Raw genomic sequence first — 15665 nt, forward strand, 5'->3', positions numbered from 1 at the left:
GGTTCAACTGGTATAAATGAAGACCGTGTATAATTGTGTGTGGACATCCTGCAGTAGGCTGTGTGTGTTTGGCTTTTTTCGCTCCCAGAGTAAAAATTGATTATGCTGCAAAAAAATGATTATTAGTCTTTTTCTTTGTAAATTAGCACAAAGAAAAAAATTTCCCTCGTAAATGTCTTTTTTTTACTTGTAGATGTGCGCTGAACTAAAATCTGTTCTAAACAGGAGGCATCTTCTGGTCTTAAAATATGAAGCCCATGCGGAAGTGCTACGATCTGCAGTTCATCAAGAGGCTGACTGCAGAAACATTGGAAACCACATACACACCCATTCAAAGAGACGATCTTAACAGCAAAAATAGACATGGTCCAAAAAACGGCTTGTGTCTGAAAAGCTCATTTCTCTATGGGCACACACTGTACAGGGGGGTATAACTTGTTATCTTTTAGAGATTAAATCTACAAGTTTTGCTTAATAAGGGTGGCTGACTTGATTGACAGGCGGCTGCCAGGTAGCTGTTAGCAAAAAGGCTAAAGGCCCGCCTCTTTACCTCACACTAGCTCGACAGATGTTAGGTTTAGTTCAGCATTTCCAATATGGCACCCGCCGATGATCGGCTTCAAAATAGGGTGACGTCACAGTCTATGTTACTAAGCTAACTAACCTCCTTGGTGACTGATCATAGGTAGCATAGTTCATTTCATCATACAGCACAGTTACCTTTCATTTCAGTCAAGTCATCCCGATATATCTTTTTTCCCCTCACTTTACTGCAGACTGAAAAACGTGTATGACACGACCTTTACACTCCAATCATCTTAAGTCTCTTTTCTGGCAGCCCCATTCCTCAAATCACTCTGAATGATAAAGCAGAAATAGTCATTTGGTTATTTCAGAATCATCAATGATCTTCACATAGAGACAGCAGCTTAATGTCAGAGCTGTTTCTGTAAATGTGTCTCTAAGATGTTAAGGTCAGACTTTAGGGGGAGCTGCGTCGTTCTAAATAAAGAGTATGAAAATGTTGGTCTCAGACTCTTTTTTCTGTCTCTCAGCAGCTCTGTGGAAAACACTTTGCTTTGATAAGCAGTTATGTAAGAATAAATAGCACAAAATAACACATAAATACAGTTTCTTAGGAGCAAAAGCTGTGATGTAAGTGTCTCATTTGATCATTAAAATGTGCTAACATCTCTGACTTTGATCATGGTTTACATAAACAAACATATTCCCGGAGAGAAACTGTTTGATCATGTAAATCAGAAAGAAGAGGGTTTGTTCTATTGAAGGTATATACTATCTGATTAAAGAGGTGGTAATATGCTTTGTCCGTTTCTTAAAAACATGAAGTCTAAACGTCAGCAAAGTTTCAAATGTGAGGTCAAAGGTGTCGAAGTAATTCTAGGATAAGACTTCAGGCCAAAGAGATCAACAAGAGCTACACTCAAATGGTGACATCACCAGTTGGTAAATCTCCTTAAAAGGGCAAATTTGTCATTTTAAAAAGAGACACATACCTTTGTAGCATGGCAACACTGAAGGAGGCTTCCAGAATGCTGGGAGGGGAGTCCTTAAAGAGACAGTACCAGAATGCAGCTTTTCAGACAGAAGCTGAAATAAGGGGTTTTAAAGACACCAGCCTGAGATAAGTGAAGAATTTTTAGAACTGTAAATCATGTAAAGCTATAAGAGAGCGATCAGAGGGATGATACGAAGCCTAAAACTTGAGCTTTAAATTCAGTTTCAATTAAACACAACAGGTTTAGAAGACTTTAAATGAATGTATGAGTCATCAAAAACCTCAGGGACAGTGTGTAGTATTTAACAGCATTTAGCAGAACAGACTGCAAAAATTGAATTTAATATTCACTCACCTGATTCTAAAACACGTTTTGTTTGGTTCACAGAGTGAGTGTTTTGTATCCACACTAGAGCAGGTCCTCTTTCACAGAGGCTGCCATCTTGCACCACCATGTTTCTATGTTTGCATTTACTGGGTTGGTAGAGAAGAGGAATGTGGTTGTAAAAGAATTGGCATTGATAGGAGTGTTTGGGTGGTACAAACTTGACAAATAGAGGGTATTTCTTACCATGCATCACAGGAGCTTCGTGTCCACGAAAGTCAAATATGCTTTACTGACAGGAGGGGTGAGCAAAGGAGTGTCTAAATCCATAATCTGACCGCTACACATGACTTAATATTCTCATCTCTACACACTGTACCTTTAAAAAGATGATTAAGTAATCACTTCTCTTTGTTGCTGGTCTTGTTTCTCCAAAGACGACTCACATCACATCACATCACATCATCAGTTTTTTGTGTGTAAAAACCGCATTTATTAACATTAATGACACCCATGAAAACCTGCTTTTTATTTATACTATAAAAAAAATGAAAACAAACAAATCACTCAGTGGCTGTCTGAGCTAGAGCAAATATCACGTTCTTCTGTGCATCTAAAAGATGATCATCTAGAAGCTTTAAACACATTTGATCAGTGTGTGTTCACACCGATGATCCTGACACATATCTGAATGACTGACCCGTATGTCCTACACAGAAGAAGCTCCGATCATTAGTTCATTATTAATCATAATCCTCCCACTTTTCTTATCCTACATTCTTGTATGTCAGCGTAGAATCAAATGGCACATAAAAATAAATCAGTAACTTCAAAAACACCAACTATGAATAACTTGTGAGCAAAGTAAAACACAAACCTAAAGGACCAATCCTAAACTGTGAGGAGGAACAGCACGCTGCTGTGCCCTGTAAACTGGAAGGTGTGTTTTTCTGCGGATTACCTTTTTAGGTTTGTAAAACCCGAAACCTTAAACAAGAAACAGTTCCCCTTTAAAAAAAAGTTCAAAAGCCTCTCATCAGCTTCAGAGCTGTAGGATGGCAGGGAGACGACAACATGTACGCTTTTCCTTAGAAGGAGTTTGCTCATTGGTCTGCGGTGACATTCGACATAAAGGGCCCCAAATGAAATGACATAAACAACCCTCACTTCCTTTAACTCGTCTGGTCACCATTCCTGTTGTGGTAATAGTTCATTATTGCTCACAAACAGCAGGTGGGAGTGTAGACAAAATGAGAGCTAATGGAACTTTCTCAGAGCGGGTAACCTTCCAAACATTTAGAGATGGAGTGTGCTCCTTCCTGGTTGTCTCACGTGTCTTTATGTGCAGACTCTCCGCTTATCATCAAACAGTTTACGGACAGTGTAGACCTGAGAGAGGAGACATAGACACAGACAGCTGATGTTAATGACACCATTCAAACTATGTGAGACACTAAAGAAACCCCGAAATTAGATTTCCAAACTGTGGTGTTACCTGTGTGAGGGCCACACACAGCATCACCAGCACACTGGCACAGGACCAGAATGAGACCCTCCACAGGTTGTCTTCAAGAAGGTTTCGGTCCCGTGCTTCAAACGCCCGCAGCACCGTCTGCATCTGCCGGCTGCGCTCCAAGCGTCTGTGCAGAGAGTCCATGGACTCCTGAGGAGAGGAGAAGGAAAGTTTGAGGGATTTTTAAACACACTTAGGGCTGTGCTGAGAAAAGAACAGGATTAAGAGGAAGTACAGAATGATCTCAAAAGTACACAGAAACTTTAATCATTGTTAATCTGGTGACGGCAGCTGAGAGCTTCCACTTGCATATTTTAACATGTGGAGACATTTACCTTCCTATTCTGAGTTCTTAAATCATGATCATTGATTCACAGAGTAGCTGATAGTTGTGCATGTAGGTACGTGTCACACAAACATTGTGGCTAACGGTATTCTAAACTTTCCGTATAGTCAGCAGATCCCACAAAAAGACCAAAACCAAGAGTGCGTCAATGCATCTTTCTAGTTTTTTCCACTTCCGCATCCTGTCGGCCTCAAGCTCAACTTCTTCCTCGTGAGGTTAAAACAAAAATCTGCATGAGAAATAAAGATTTTGAAAGAGTAAATTAAAAAAGGGCTGAAGGGCTTATTTCTGAGCTGGGATTGTCTTTTGCATGTCCAGTTTGAGTTCTCTGACATCCTTTTGTCTCTCAACAGTCACTCGCTTTGAAACTTATAAAAAGAAGAGTGTAATAATGATTACAAAGAAACACCAGTTCTTCTTCCTGATGGGAGGCAAAAATCTTAAATTCAATCTGCTTCACTGAAAGCTAAAAATTCCTTACAGTGCTTTTAATGTACGGATGAGTTATTACCAGAAGCAGGATACAGTCTGTGAGGTTAAGTGATAAAAGCACATGTATTATATTACTCATGGAGAGTCACAGCTCAACAGTGTGACTCAGCTTTTTAATTGTGACTGTGACAGAGAGGGATATATCAGGCTTTGGCTTCACAGACAATATGGATTAAGTGGGATCAGCTGATTGATTTCTTTGGTGTCTCGATTTTAATGATGATTTCACAGTAGCCAAATTATTTAGTTGAAAGTGTAAAGTCAAACTCAACAGTACACAGACGGAGCTCATGGCTTTCATCTCCAAAATCCTAGAAAAAAAGTTGCCTCTCAGTTCCACTCCCATCTCACCAGTAACAACCTCTACGAACAAATCCAGTCCGGTTTCTGTCCCCGCCACAGCACAGAAACAGCCCTCATCAAGATCACTAACGACCTCCTCATGGTAGCTGACTCCGGTTTAATCTCCATCCTCATCCTCCTCGATCTGAGTGCGGCCTTCGACACCATCTCTCACCCCATCCTCCTCAATAGACTCTCCTCCATAGGCATCACTAACACCCCCCTGCACTCCTACCTCACAGGCCGCACTCAGTTCATCCAACTCAAATCCTTCACTTCACAACCCTCCCCCGTCACTTCAGGTGTGCCCCAGGGCTCTGTCCTGGGGCCCCTCCTCTTCATCATCTACCTTCTCCCACTTGGCAATATTTTTCGTAAATTTGGCATCCACTTCCACTGCTTCGCGGATGACATCCAGCTCTATCTGTCCAATAAACCAGACTCCACTCTCCCACCCTCCTCCCTCACCCTCTGCCTCTCTGGGATCAAATCCTGGTTCACCTCCAACTTCCTTCAACTCAACAGCAATAAAACAGAACTCCTCCTCATAGGTACTAAGTCCACCCTATCCAAAACCAACAGTTTCTCCCTCACCATAGACCGTTCAACAGTTTCCCCCTCCCCTCATGTAAAGAGTCTGGGTGTCATCCTCGACAGCTCACTTTCTTTCCACTCTCATATCAATAACATAACCCGGTCTGCATATTTCCATCTCCGCAACATCAACCGTCTCCGCCTCTCTCTCACCCCTCACACCACTGCCATCCTGGTTCACAGTCTCGTCACCTCCCGTATTGACTATTGTAATTCACCCAACTTCACTGCCTCATTTTAACTTGGTGTTACTTTGCTTGTTGTTTTTATTTATTTTATCGTGTTGTGTTTATTGTGTTTTATCCTCTCTGTGAAGTGTCCTTAAGCGTTTGGAAAGGCGCTTTAAATAAAATGTATTATTATTATTATTATTATGGTTGTGGCCCCCAAGCCACTGCTCAGGAAGGTTGGAGATCTCCTCCTCCATGTGGATGGCTGTTTCATCTCCTTATCTCCTGAAGTCCGCAACCTGGGTGTCATTCTTGACTCCACCCTCTCCTTCCGGTCACACATCAAATCAGTCACAAAGTCTGCCTTCTATCACCTCAAGAACATCTCCCGTCTGCGTCCATCTCTCTTCGATTCAGTTGCCCAGACCCTCATCAACGCTTTCATTACCTCCCGGCTGGATTACTGCAATGGATTCCTGTTCGGGGTACCCAGCAATGCCCTAAACAGGCGTGCAGAACTCAGCTGCCAGGGTTCTCACACACACCAAGCCCTGGCAGCACATCACCCCCACTCTCATGCACCTCCACTGGCTCCTTGTAAAGTACTGGATCACCTATATGCTCCTCCTCCTCACCTACAAATCCCTGCATGCCCTCGCCTCCCAATACCTGGCTGACCTCCTCCACCAACCCACTCCATCCCGGAACCTAAGGTCTTCGGACCTGGGTCTCCTCTCCATCCCCCGGACTAAGCTGCGGACCTTTGGGGACAGAGCATTCAGTGTGGCAGCCCCAACTCTGTGGAACTCTCTCCCTTCCCACATCCGCAGCGCCCCGACCCTGGACACTTTTAAGAAAGCAGTCAAAATGCACCTTTTCCTCAATACCTTTCCCCATTAGATATCCCTACCCACCCCCCAGACCCCCTACCTGACCCTGTGAAGCGACCTTGGGTTTCTTGAAAGGCGCTATATAAATATCAGTTTTTATTATTATTATTATTATTATTATTATTATTAAAGGTTTGTGAATAACGTTAATGTTTTAGGTGATGTGTTGAAAGAGAAACAACAAGACTGGGAACTAGAAAAACATCACCTCTAACACCTGATAAGAAGTTAACCGTTTCGACTACCTCTCATTTTCTTGTCTGGAGGAAGTGTAGATTTTGGTTCCACATACACACTACCAGTCTTAAGTTTGTTCACACCTTCTCATTCAATGGTTTTTATTATTTTAATTATTTTCAACATTGTAGATTAATACTGAAGACATCAAAACTATGAAATAATCTGGTTTTGCCATAATCTGGATTACAACAGTAGTCAAATAGGGCTATCCATTGTGTACTAACCCTACCTCTGAACAACACAACTGATGGTCTCAAACACATTAAGAAGGCAAGTCATTCTACAAATGAACTCTTGACAAGGCTCATGTTCATTAGAAACCATTCCAGGAGACCACTTCATGAAGCAGACTGAGAGAATACCAAGAGTGTGCAAAGCTGTCATGAAGGAAAAAGGGGGCTACTTTACAGAATCTAAAATATAAAACTGATTCTGCTTTGTTTAACACTTTGTTGTTCATTCAATAATTCCATATATGTTCTTTCATAGTTTTGATGTCTTCAGTATTAATCTACAGTGTTTACAATCATTACAATAAATACAAACCTTTGAATCTGCTCTTCAGGAAATCCAAGCTGTGAAAATATAAATTACAATACTGTTCCCTTCACTTCTCCTTTTTGTTTTTAAATCAACACTTCACTCACTGTCTGATACACGGGTTTCTAATACACATCTCTGCTCCCTCCCTTTTACTCACCGCAGGTTTGGTCTATAATCTGATTTATTTTTACTTGTTTCAAATCTCTGTGAAGCTATTTTCAGCTCTAATAAACATACATTTAATTGAGATTGGACCTTTCTTTACATACTGTATGTTACTGTATAAAAAACAAGTATGGAAGGAATAGAAGATGGTTTTTAACAACCGTTATGCAGAGTGCACCAACGAGGTGTAGGTCTGGGTGTCTCACTTAAAGCTGTTATGTCGTGTGCACTAGTTGGACTTAAGCTCTCTATGCGTTACACATGGGTGCAACTTGTATGCCCAGAACAAGAGCGGACTTCAACAAGAGAACTGAACAGAAACATATTTCGGACTCAGTGTCCAGTTTTCTGTCTACTTGTTCTTATTGAAAAAAATAAGCATTTGAACGTGGTCAGATGTCAGCCGGGAGAGCAACAGGGTCATAATCTACGGTGGCCCTGAGAGCTCACAGCACTGCAACTTAGGAAAACACATGCAAAAAGACAAAACACAACCAAATTAAGAAAACATCTTCATCAATTTTGACAACACATGCGCAGCATTAAGAAAACGCGCTGCAAAGACCACAACACAACACAAAAGAAAAACACACTGCGTGTTTCTCTAATGTGTTGTGTTGTGGTCTTTGCAGTGTGTTATCTAATGTGTTGTGTTGTGGTCTTTGCAGTGTGTTTTTCTAATGTGTTGTGTTGTGGTCTTTGCAGCGTATTTTTCTGATGTGTTGTGCTGTGGTCTTTGCAGTGTGTTTTTCTGATGTGTTTGCTGTGGTCTTTGCAGTGTGTTTATCTAATGTGTTGTGTTGTGGTCTTTGCAGTGTGTTATCTAATGTGTTGTGTTGTGGTCTTTGCAGTGTGTTATCTAATGTGTTGTGTTGTGGTCTTTGCAGCGTGTTTTCTAAATGCTGCGCTTTCGTTGTCTAATTGATGAAGATAATTTGCTTGTATTTTGTGCTTTCACATGTGTTTTCTTAAGTTGCAGTGCTGTGAGCTCTCAGGGCCACCGTAACGATCAGTCCGGCGGTGGAGAAAAAAGCACTCGTGGAGACCTGTCACTCAGCTGCAGCACCCAGCTGAGCGTCTTTGCTGTGAGCAACACCTTCAGTCAGCTGATTCACATCGAAACATGCTTTAAACTTAAAACACCTCCCTGATAGCTGAACCAAATATGAGACCATATGATGTTTGTTCCACGTGATAGAAAATCAAAACAACAAAATGTGTTCCAGTAAGATCTTAACGATCAATTAATCCATACTCAATTATTGTTGACATCCCTACTGTGAAAACAGTTCATCTAATGCAGGTTAAAACTGTGCCATGAAAAGAGGAACCCAAATATGATCCAGAAATTCCAGCAACGTGTGAATTGAGGTGAAAGAGGTAAACTACCCTGTGGTGTACAGAGTCAAATTTAATTTTTTTTGGAAATCATGGAAACCACTTCCTCCGCCGTCATGGGTTGCTTCCACATCTGTGAAGGCTATACAGGTTTAGGAGCAACATATGCTGCCATCCAGACAATGACGTCTTCAGGAAGACCTTACAAATTTCAGCAAAACCCCATTCTGAACGTATTACAACAGCATGGCTCTGTAGTAGAAGAGTCCAGGTGCTGAACTGGCCTGCCTGCAGTCCTGACTCGTCACGCATTGAGAACATTTGGGGCATCACAAAACGAAATCTCCTTGGTTCTCAAACATTTACGGTGTTGTCAAAAGAAGAGTTGATTCAGCAAAGTGGTTATCATGCACGTGTAGCAACTTTTTAAAGACGGGTTGCTGATTTAGCCAGCATTTTCTCAACGTATTTAATGCCTCTAAAACGCTGACATACGCTGATGTTTTCTTCAGTTTTGGGCATATACATAGCGTTTTCATAACTTATGTCCAACTATAGTCCATTTTTGCAAAGCGTGCAGCAGCGTAATAATGCTGACGAAGTGTATAAAAAGGCTGCAGCTCATTAATGACGATGTCTACGTTTTTAAATGAGATGCACCTTATTGGTGATTAAAAAACGTGTGTTATTAAAACACATTAAGAAGGTAAATCATTCTACAAATGAACTCTTGACAAGGCTCATGTAAATTAGAAACCATTCCAGGAGACCACTTCATGAAGCAGACTGAGAGAATACCAAGAGTGTGCAAAGCTGCCATGAAGGAAAAAGGGGGCTACTTTACAGAATCTAAAATATAAAACAGATTCTGCTTTGTTTAACACTTTTTTGTTCATTCAATAATTCCATATATGTTCTTTCATAGTTTTGATGTCTTCAGTATTAATCTACAGTGTTTACAATGATTATAATAAATACAAATCCTTGGATGAGAAGGTGTGTCCAAACTTTAGACTGGTAGTGTATAAAACCGACTTAGTTGATGCTTGGCTTGTGTACTGCGCTTCAATTGCTTAATCAGAGGTCAGATGTGGAGTGAATACGATTTTGTCTGTCATCTCACCCTGATGTCCTCCAGCTTGTACTCCAGAAGGCTTCCATCAGGTTCATCCAGTCCTGTCCACTCATCGTCTCCACCCACATCTCCTCCTTGGCCCTCGATGATGATCTCAAAGAACACTGTTTTCTCTGAGAAGCGACTAAAGCTGTTGTCAAAACAGATCTGATAGTCCCCCGCCTCTGTGGGCTCCACCCTGGAATAACAGGAAATAAGGTTGAAGATAAACAGACAGGTTAAACACTGAAGGGTCCATTAAATAAAACATGATGGAGGACTCAGGTCAGACACTTACACGTGGACTCCATCAGAGCGCCGTGACTCCATGACGATCCCGATGCCTTGGGGAGTGAAAACGGTGAAGTCTACATCCATACCTGCGCCCGCTATCACCTAGATGTTCACACACACAGACACACTTAGCAATAAGCTCACGTGACACTCTGAGTTAATTATTTTCTTTTTTTTTTTCTTTTTTTTCAAGCATCCTCCTGTCATTAGATAGTTAAGTTACAGCGAGATGCTAAAGTTATCATGTGCAGAAGGAGAGAGGAGTAAAGCTGCAGGTGTACCCGGCAGGCTGCAGGACACCAAACACTTTCAGGATAAGTTCCCTGGCAAGAGAGCACACTGTCACCTCCCAACTGAGACTCTCCCACAAAACAAACACACTGCAGCTGATAATATTCCATTTATTGCTGCACAGTTTAGAGAGCACAATAGTAAAAGCTGAGTCATTCAATTTAAACAGCAAATATTGTGGAAACTGATTTCTCATTTGGAGTCATTTCTGCTTGTATTTGACTAAAATGCTGGAGAGAGAGTCAGGGAATGACGCTGAGCCTCTGAGGCACCCTGAAGTATTTATTTAACCCTGAAGTATTTATTTAAAGTATAGACAACGGCACGCTAATGTGTCCTCAATTTAAATATTTGATCACTATGCTAAATTGCTTTGATAGTAGATATATACACACACACACACACACACACACACACACACACACACACACACACACACACACACACACACACACACACACACACACACACACACACACACACACACACACACACACACACACACACACACACACACACACACACACACACACAAGACAGAGCTTGAGATTCTGCTCTTGACATTTGAAAAGTTAAATTTGGGGTGTAACGATTCTTTTTAACGATTCGATTCGTATCGATATGATTAAAGGATGATATTGGTTCATTTAGAACGATACAATCAGAAACGATTCAGTGACTTGAAATCGATTCAGTAACTTTTTAGCCAAAAATTCAACCAGTGTGACTGTGAGATAAATCCCTCGATACTGGACAGTCCTAGAATCCTGATGTTGCTGTGATGTTTTTGGCCCCAGCCGAGTTTTGTCCTAGTCTCTTTACATATCCTACTAACAGTGAGCGACTTATTTAGAACATCTCCGTCTTTGCAAAGGCCAAAGTGTTTCCACACACTGGACCGCAAAGGTGGCTTGATCATTTCTCGTTCGCCGGCTTCTCTTCTGCCGTCCGCCGTGCTATGTTTTGTTGTCTGCTGGCGCGTGGCGATGACGTCACAGACAGGCAGCCTGAATTGAGTAACGTTTGATGTCTTTATCATTAAAAGTGTAAAAAAAACACATCCATATAAAGTCTGCCGTGCTTAAGTCCAATGTGTTATTTCCTAGTATGGATACCATCGATTTATTACCTTTTAAAACGATATATAAATCGATACATCGATGTAGTGGAGGAATCGTTATACCCCTACTGTTAAGTATATCAATATCACACATATGAGTGGAACAGAGAGCTCCCCCTACTGGCTGGTTGTAGTATATGTCATAAACCCGACCTCCCCCATCTTGACAGATGGAATGAGGGTCGAACTACAAATTAGAAAACATGTCATATCATTGTGGCAAGTTCTTATGCTGATTTAATCCAAGTCCTCATTTGTCTGAGAAGATTAGTTTTAATTTGTTCGGTTATTTTAAAAAGATGATTGATTGACAGATCTGTCGACAACTGCAGCTTTAGCAGAGTAGAGAAGGAATGAAAAGACTCATTAAACTTTCATTAGCCATGCATATCTGCTTCAAATCAACACAAGGACCTGTTCTGCTGTGGACTGAATCGACCTCGGGGATCTTGGAGGTTTTATCGGTGAGTTAAACGCTTGCTTTGGTTAACAGAAATGGTTTGATGTCACTACAGTGGATTAACAGCCAGGCTGCTTCATGCCAAATGCCTGGTTTATAAACAGTCGTTCAGAAACAGTGACATGACAAAAACTGTTACAGCCATATATCATCTCTCTGACTAGGGATGTCAACAATTAATGGAGTATGGATTAATTGATTGTTACGAACTTACTCAAACACATTCTTTGTTAGATTTTCTATCACGTGGAACAAACATCATGTGGTCTCATATTTGGTTCAGCTATCTGGGAGGTGTTTAAAGTTTTAAGCATGTTTCAATGTGAATCAGTTGACTGAAGGTGTTGCTCACAGCGAAGGCGCGCAGCTGGGCGCTGCAGCTGAGTGACAGGTCTCCACAAGCGCTTTTTTTCTCCGCCGATTGTGACCCGGTTACACTCCAGGCTGACACCTGACCACATTCTCATGCTTATTTTTCTCAATAAGAACGAGTAGACAGGAAACTGGACACTGTGAGTCATAAATATGTTTCTGTTTAGTTCCCTTGTTGAAGTCTGAGCCTTCACTTTTATGACTGTATGTCTGCAGAGATTATCAGCCTGCTCCTCACGTTGATATTCAGCGTGTTTAACATTTTGAACACCTCAATATGATCCGTAGATATTTAACACCGTCATTTATATACATCGTGTTGCAAAGGAAAATTTGAGTAAGGGGAAAAAAACATTTGGCATTGTTTTTGACATGGAAAACGTTTACTTTTTTCATGATTAATCGATAATTGATCGTTAACACTTCCAAAGATTGATCCCGGAAAAGACTTGATATTTCCATCCCTGGTTCAAAAATTTAACATTTTAAACATTAACATTACTTTTCCAATTTGACTCACTGCGGCACTTTGTTATATTTAGCTGTGATATTTCAACCTTGTTATATGAAGATATGATCACTAAGGATGGGAGTTTCCAGCAAAAAGCTAATCAATTGTCTCTGCTAGCTATTTGCCGATTATTTGAACTGTTGTCCCTGCGCCCCCTGCAGACATAAGGCAACAAAGGGCAATTTAATGACTGTGCAAAGCTGTTGTAGATATGCTATATTGTATGGATGTTTTATTTTACCTACATACTTTGCATTTAACCTCATTTACAGTTAATTTTCCATAGAAGTTCCTTCGAGAGCTATTTGGTGTAGCAGAAGTCATATTTAGAACGTTATCATGTTATTATGGAAGTATATTGTTCTGTAATGGCAAAAGCGAACAACTTTCAGATGTCCTACAACCACAGTCTGGCGGCTGTGCAACATGACAACCATAGACTGTATAAGTATGGACGTAGTATCAGTGACGTCACCCATCTGTTTCTGAAGCGCTGTTTGGAGGCCAGGCGGCGGCCGCAGCCATATTGCTGCTGTCGAGCGATTGTGATGTAAAGAGGCGGGCTTTGAGGCTCCTCGCCAACAGCGACAGTGTTCCCACCTGTTTATCAAGTCAGCTGTGCCTCTCATTGGAAGACTCGTAATCTCAATAACTTTGAAATTGCCGTGCTAGAATAAAAATCACCACCGTACAGTGTGTGCCGATCAAGAAATGAGCTATCCAGACTACACTCGTCTTTTGAACCAGACTGTCAACATGTTTATTTCTGCTGTAAAGATCGTCTCTTTGAATTGGTGTGTATGTGGTTTCAGGTACTTCTGGGGCCAGCCTCAAGTGGATCTTTCATGAATTGCAGTTTATAACACTTCCGTATGGGCTTCATATTTTGAAACCGGAGTTTGCCGCTTGATTACATCCAGGGGGTAGGAAAAGAAACAAAAAAAGACATTTTAAATACGATTAATTGACTATTCGAAACTCCTGACTCATCCCAAATGATCATTTTGCAGTTATCCAATTATCACAATTGTTGTTCGATGATATTATTGTTATCATGGGTTATGTTTCAGGTACCTGAGTTCACCTGCTATCCTAACACTTAGCCTGGAGGTATAAAATAAATGTAGGTTAAATAAATGGATTACAGTTCTGGCTTTTAACTACAGTTTAATGTAATTCCGACTAAATGAAACAACTGTAGGTTTAATGATCTGATGGCTTAAGTTGACTCTAAATAAGAGGAAGTAAGTGAGGTTTTAATAGCTGCTGATGGTTCATCAGAACATTTATGGAGTACAATAATTCATGCAAATTAGTCAACATTTACTAACACGTCAGCTAGCTGGGGATTAGCAGTTAGCCAGCTGCTTCCTGTCTCTGTCGCTGTCATGAGTCTTTCAGAAGATAAACAATAACACACACAGCCTCTTAGTTTGCCAAACACACACAGTTACCTGATATTCGACCTCCATGGTGCCATTCTTTAATGCCGTTTGAAAGAAACACTCAGCTCTTCCTGCTGCCAGCAGAAACGTGAACTCGCTGTCCAGGTTCTGTCCGAAACACCTCACAGACCCCAAACAAGACCCGAAAACCAGGACCAGGGCGAGCAGCCGTCCTGTGCTCCCAGCTCTCCTCTGGAAGAGCTCCATGGTCAGGATATTCACAAACACAGGGCTATCTAAGTTCAGCCATCTCCTCTGCATCCCTCTTCCGTAGCAGAACTTTGTGACGCTGTGATTGGTCAGAGGCCCCAGAACGAGGACAATGCAGCGAGCCAATAACAGGAGGAAGAGTAGCAGTGTTCGACCAATGAGTGAAGGGCTGAGGTGACAGCCGCTGACTGTAACCAGATCGGCGACTGTATGACTGACCCCTGTATGGGAAGCCGTCTGAGCTTTTATTCCATCCATAAGATTATATCTATCACAGGTTTCCTGCACTAGTTTAAAGCTGGGGTTGGTAGTCAGATTTAGATACACTTTTTGTTATACTGATTAAAATGATCTTTATGTCCTGATGACAATCAATACTCAGGGTTCATGCCTAAACCTAACCCACAGTATTTGTCACTGGACTTGATCCCTAAACTGAACCAACAGTGTTTATCAGTGGACCGGATCCCTAACCCTAACCTTTGGGCTTTCTCGCAATCTATTACCTCACCCAAACACTTACCCTAACCCTAACCACTCGGGGTTCATGCCTTTGATCTTTGTCAGTGGACCTGATTCCTGACACCTTGTCTCTGAACATGTCTGGATTGGAACACCTTACCCACAATCCTGCCCTAACCACTCAGGCTTTTCCACAATCCTTTGGCATTGATTGCTGGATGGATTCATACACCAAACTGCACAAAATCCAGGCGATACATACCTATGGCAAGGGGCTCTTACTGACACTGATTGCCAGAGTGACATGCAGCGGCCCGTGCAAGCCCTCGGCACCCCATCCAAACTGCTGAGGCGTTGGCCGAGGTGGGGGTTGTAACTGTAACTCTCACACAACCCTAATTCTTAAAAAAGAGGTTGAAAAAGCTGCTATCTACAGCCGGAGTAAACCTGGGAAAACACCAACCAATCCCTGCCATCAGGAGCAAAATGATGAAACCAATCAAATCACATCCTGCCGTCCTGCCCGCCTCCTGCAAAGCGTACATTACATGTTTGTTTGTGTTTTTAACTTTCACTATGAGAATGTTTTGGTGTTTTCTTACCGCTGAGTGAGACATGAGTTGACGCAGTGCAAGGCACAAACCATGTGCTGAAGGCTGGTTTTGAATCAGTCACCATCATATGGTCGCCAATCAGAGGCGCTCATGCATGTGAGCAGAGGCGTCGTTTTGGAGGAGCTCTGAGGGGATGGGGGGAGGGGGGAGTCCTGAGGACATGCCACATTCAAATTCATGCTAGTTTTCTGTGACTACCAACCCTAGCTTTAATGATAATAATAGTTGATAGGATTTGTATTGCGCTTTTCATAATACTCAAAGTCGCTTTACAGAAGAAATAAAATAAAATAAA

The 15665-nt window shown here is 41.6% G+C and overlaps 1 protein-coding gene across 1 annotated transcript; it reads right to left on the reverse strand.

Annotated features, from left to right (window-relative positions):
• Window positions 1–2312: 2312 nt before the first annotated feature.
• Window positions 2313–14408, reverse strand: tmed1b (transmembrane p24 trafficking protein 1b). The gene is made up of 5 exons (XM_034688763.1): window positions 14094–14408; window positions 9890–9987; window positions 9601–9790; window positions 3340–3507; window positions 2313–3233 (listed from the first exon to the last, which is right to left on the reverse strand). The coding sequence occupies exons 1-5, from the start codon at window positions 14343–14345 to the stop codon at window positions 3183–3185; spliced, it is 759 nt and encodes a 252-aa protein (XP_034544654.1). The 5' UTR covers window positions 14346–14408; the 3' UTR covers window positions 2313–3182.
• Window positions 14409–15665: the final 1257 nt, after the last annotated feature.

This window comes from Notolabrus celidotus, chromosome 7 (genome assembly GCF_009762535.1).
Source record: "Notolabrus celidotus isolate fNotCel1 chromosome 7, fNotCel1.pri, whole genome shotgun sequence".
Classification (NCBI taxonomy): Eukaryota; Metazoa; Chordata; class Actinopteri; order Labriformes; family Labridae; genus Notolabrus; species Notolabrus celidotus.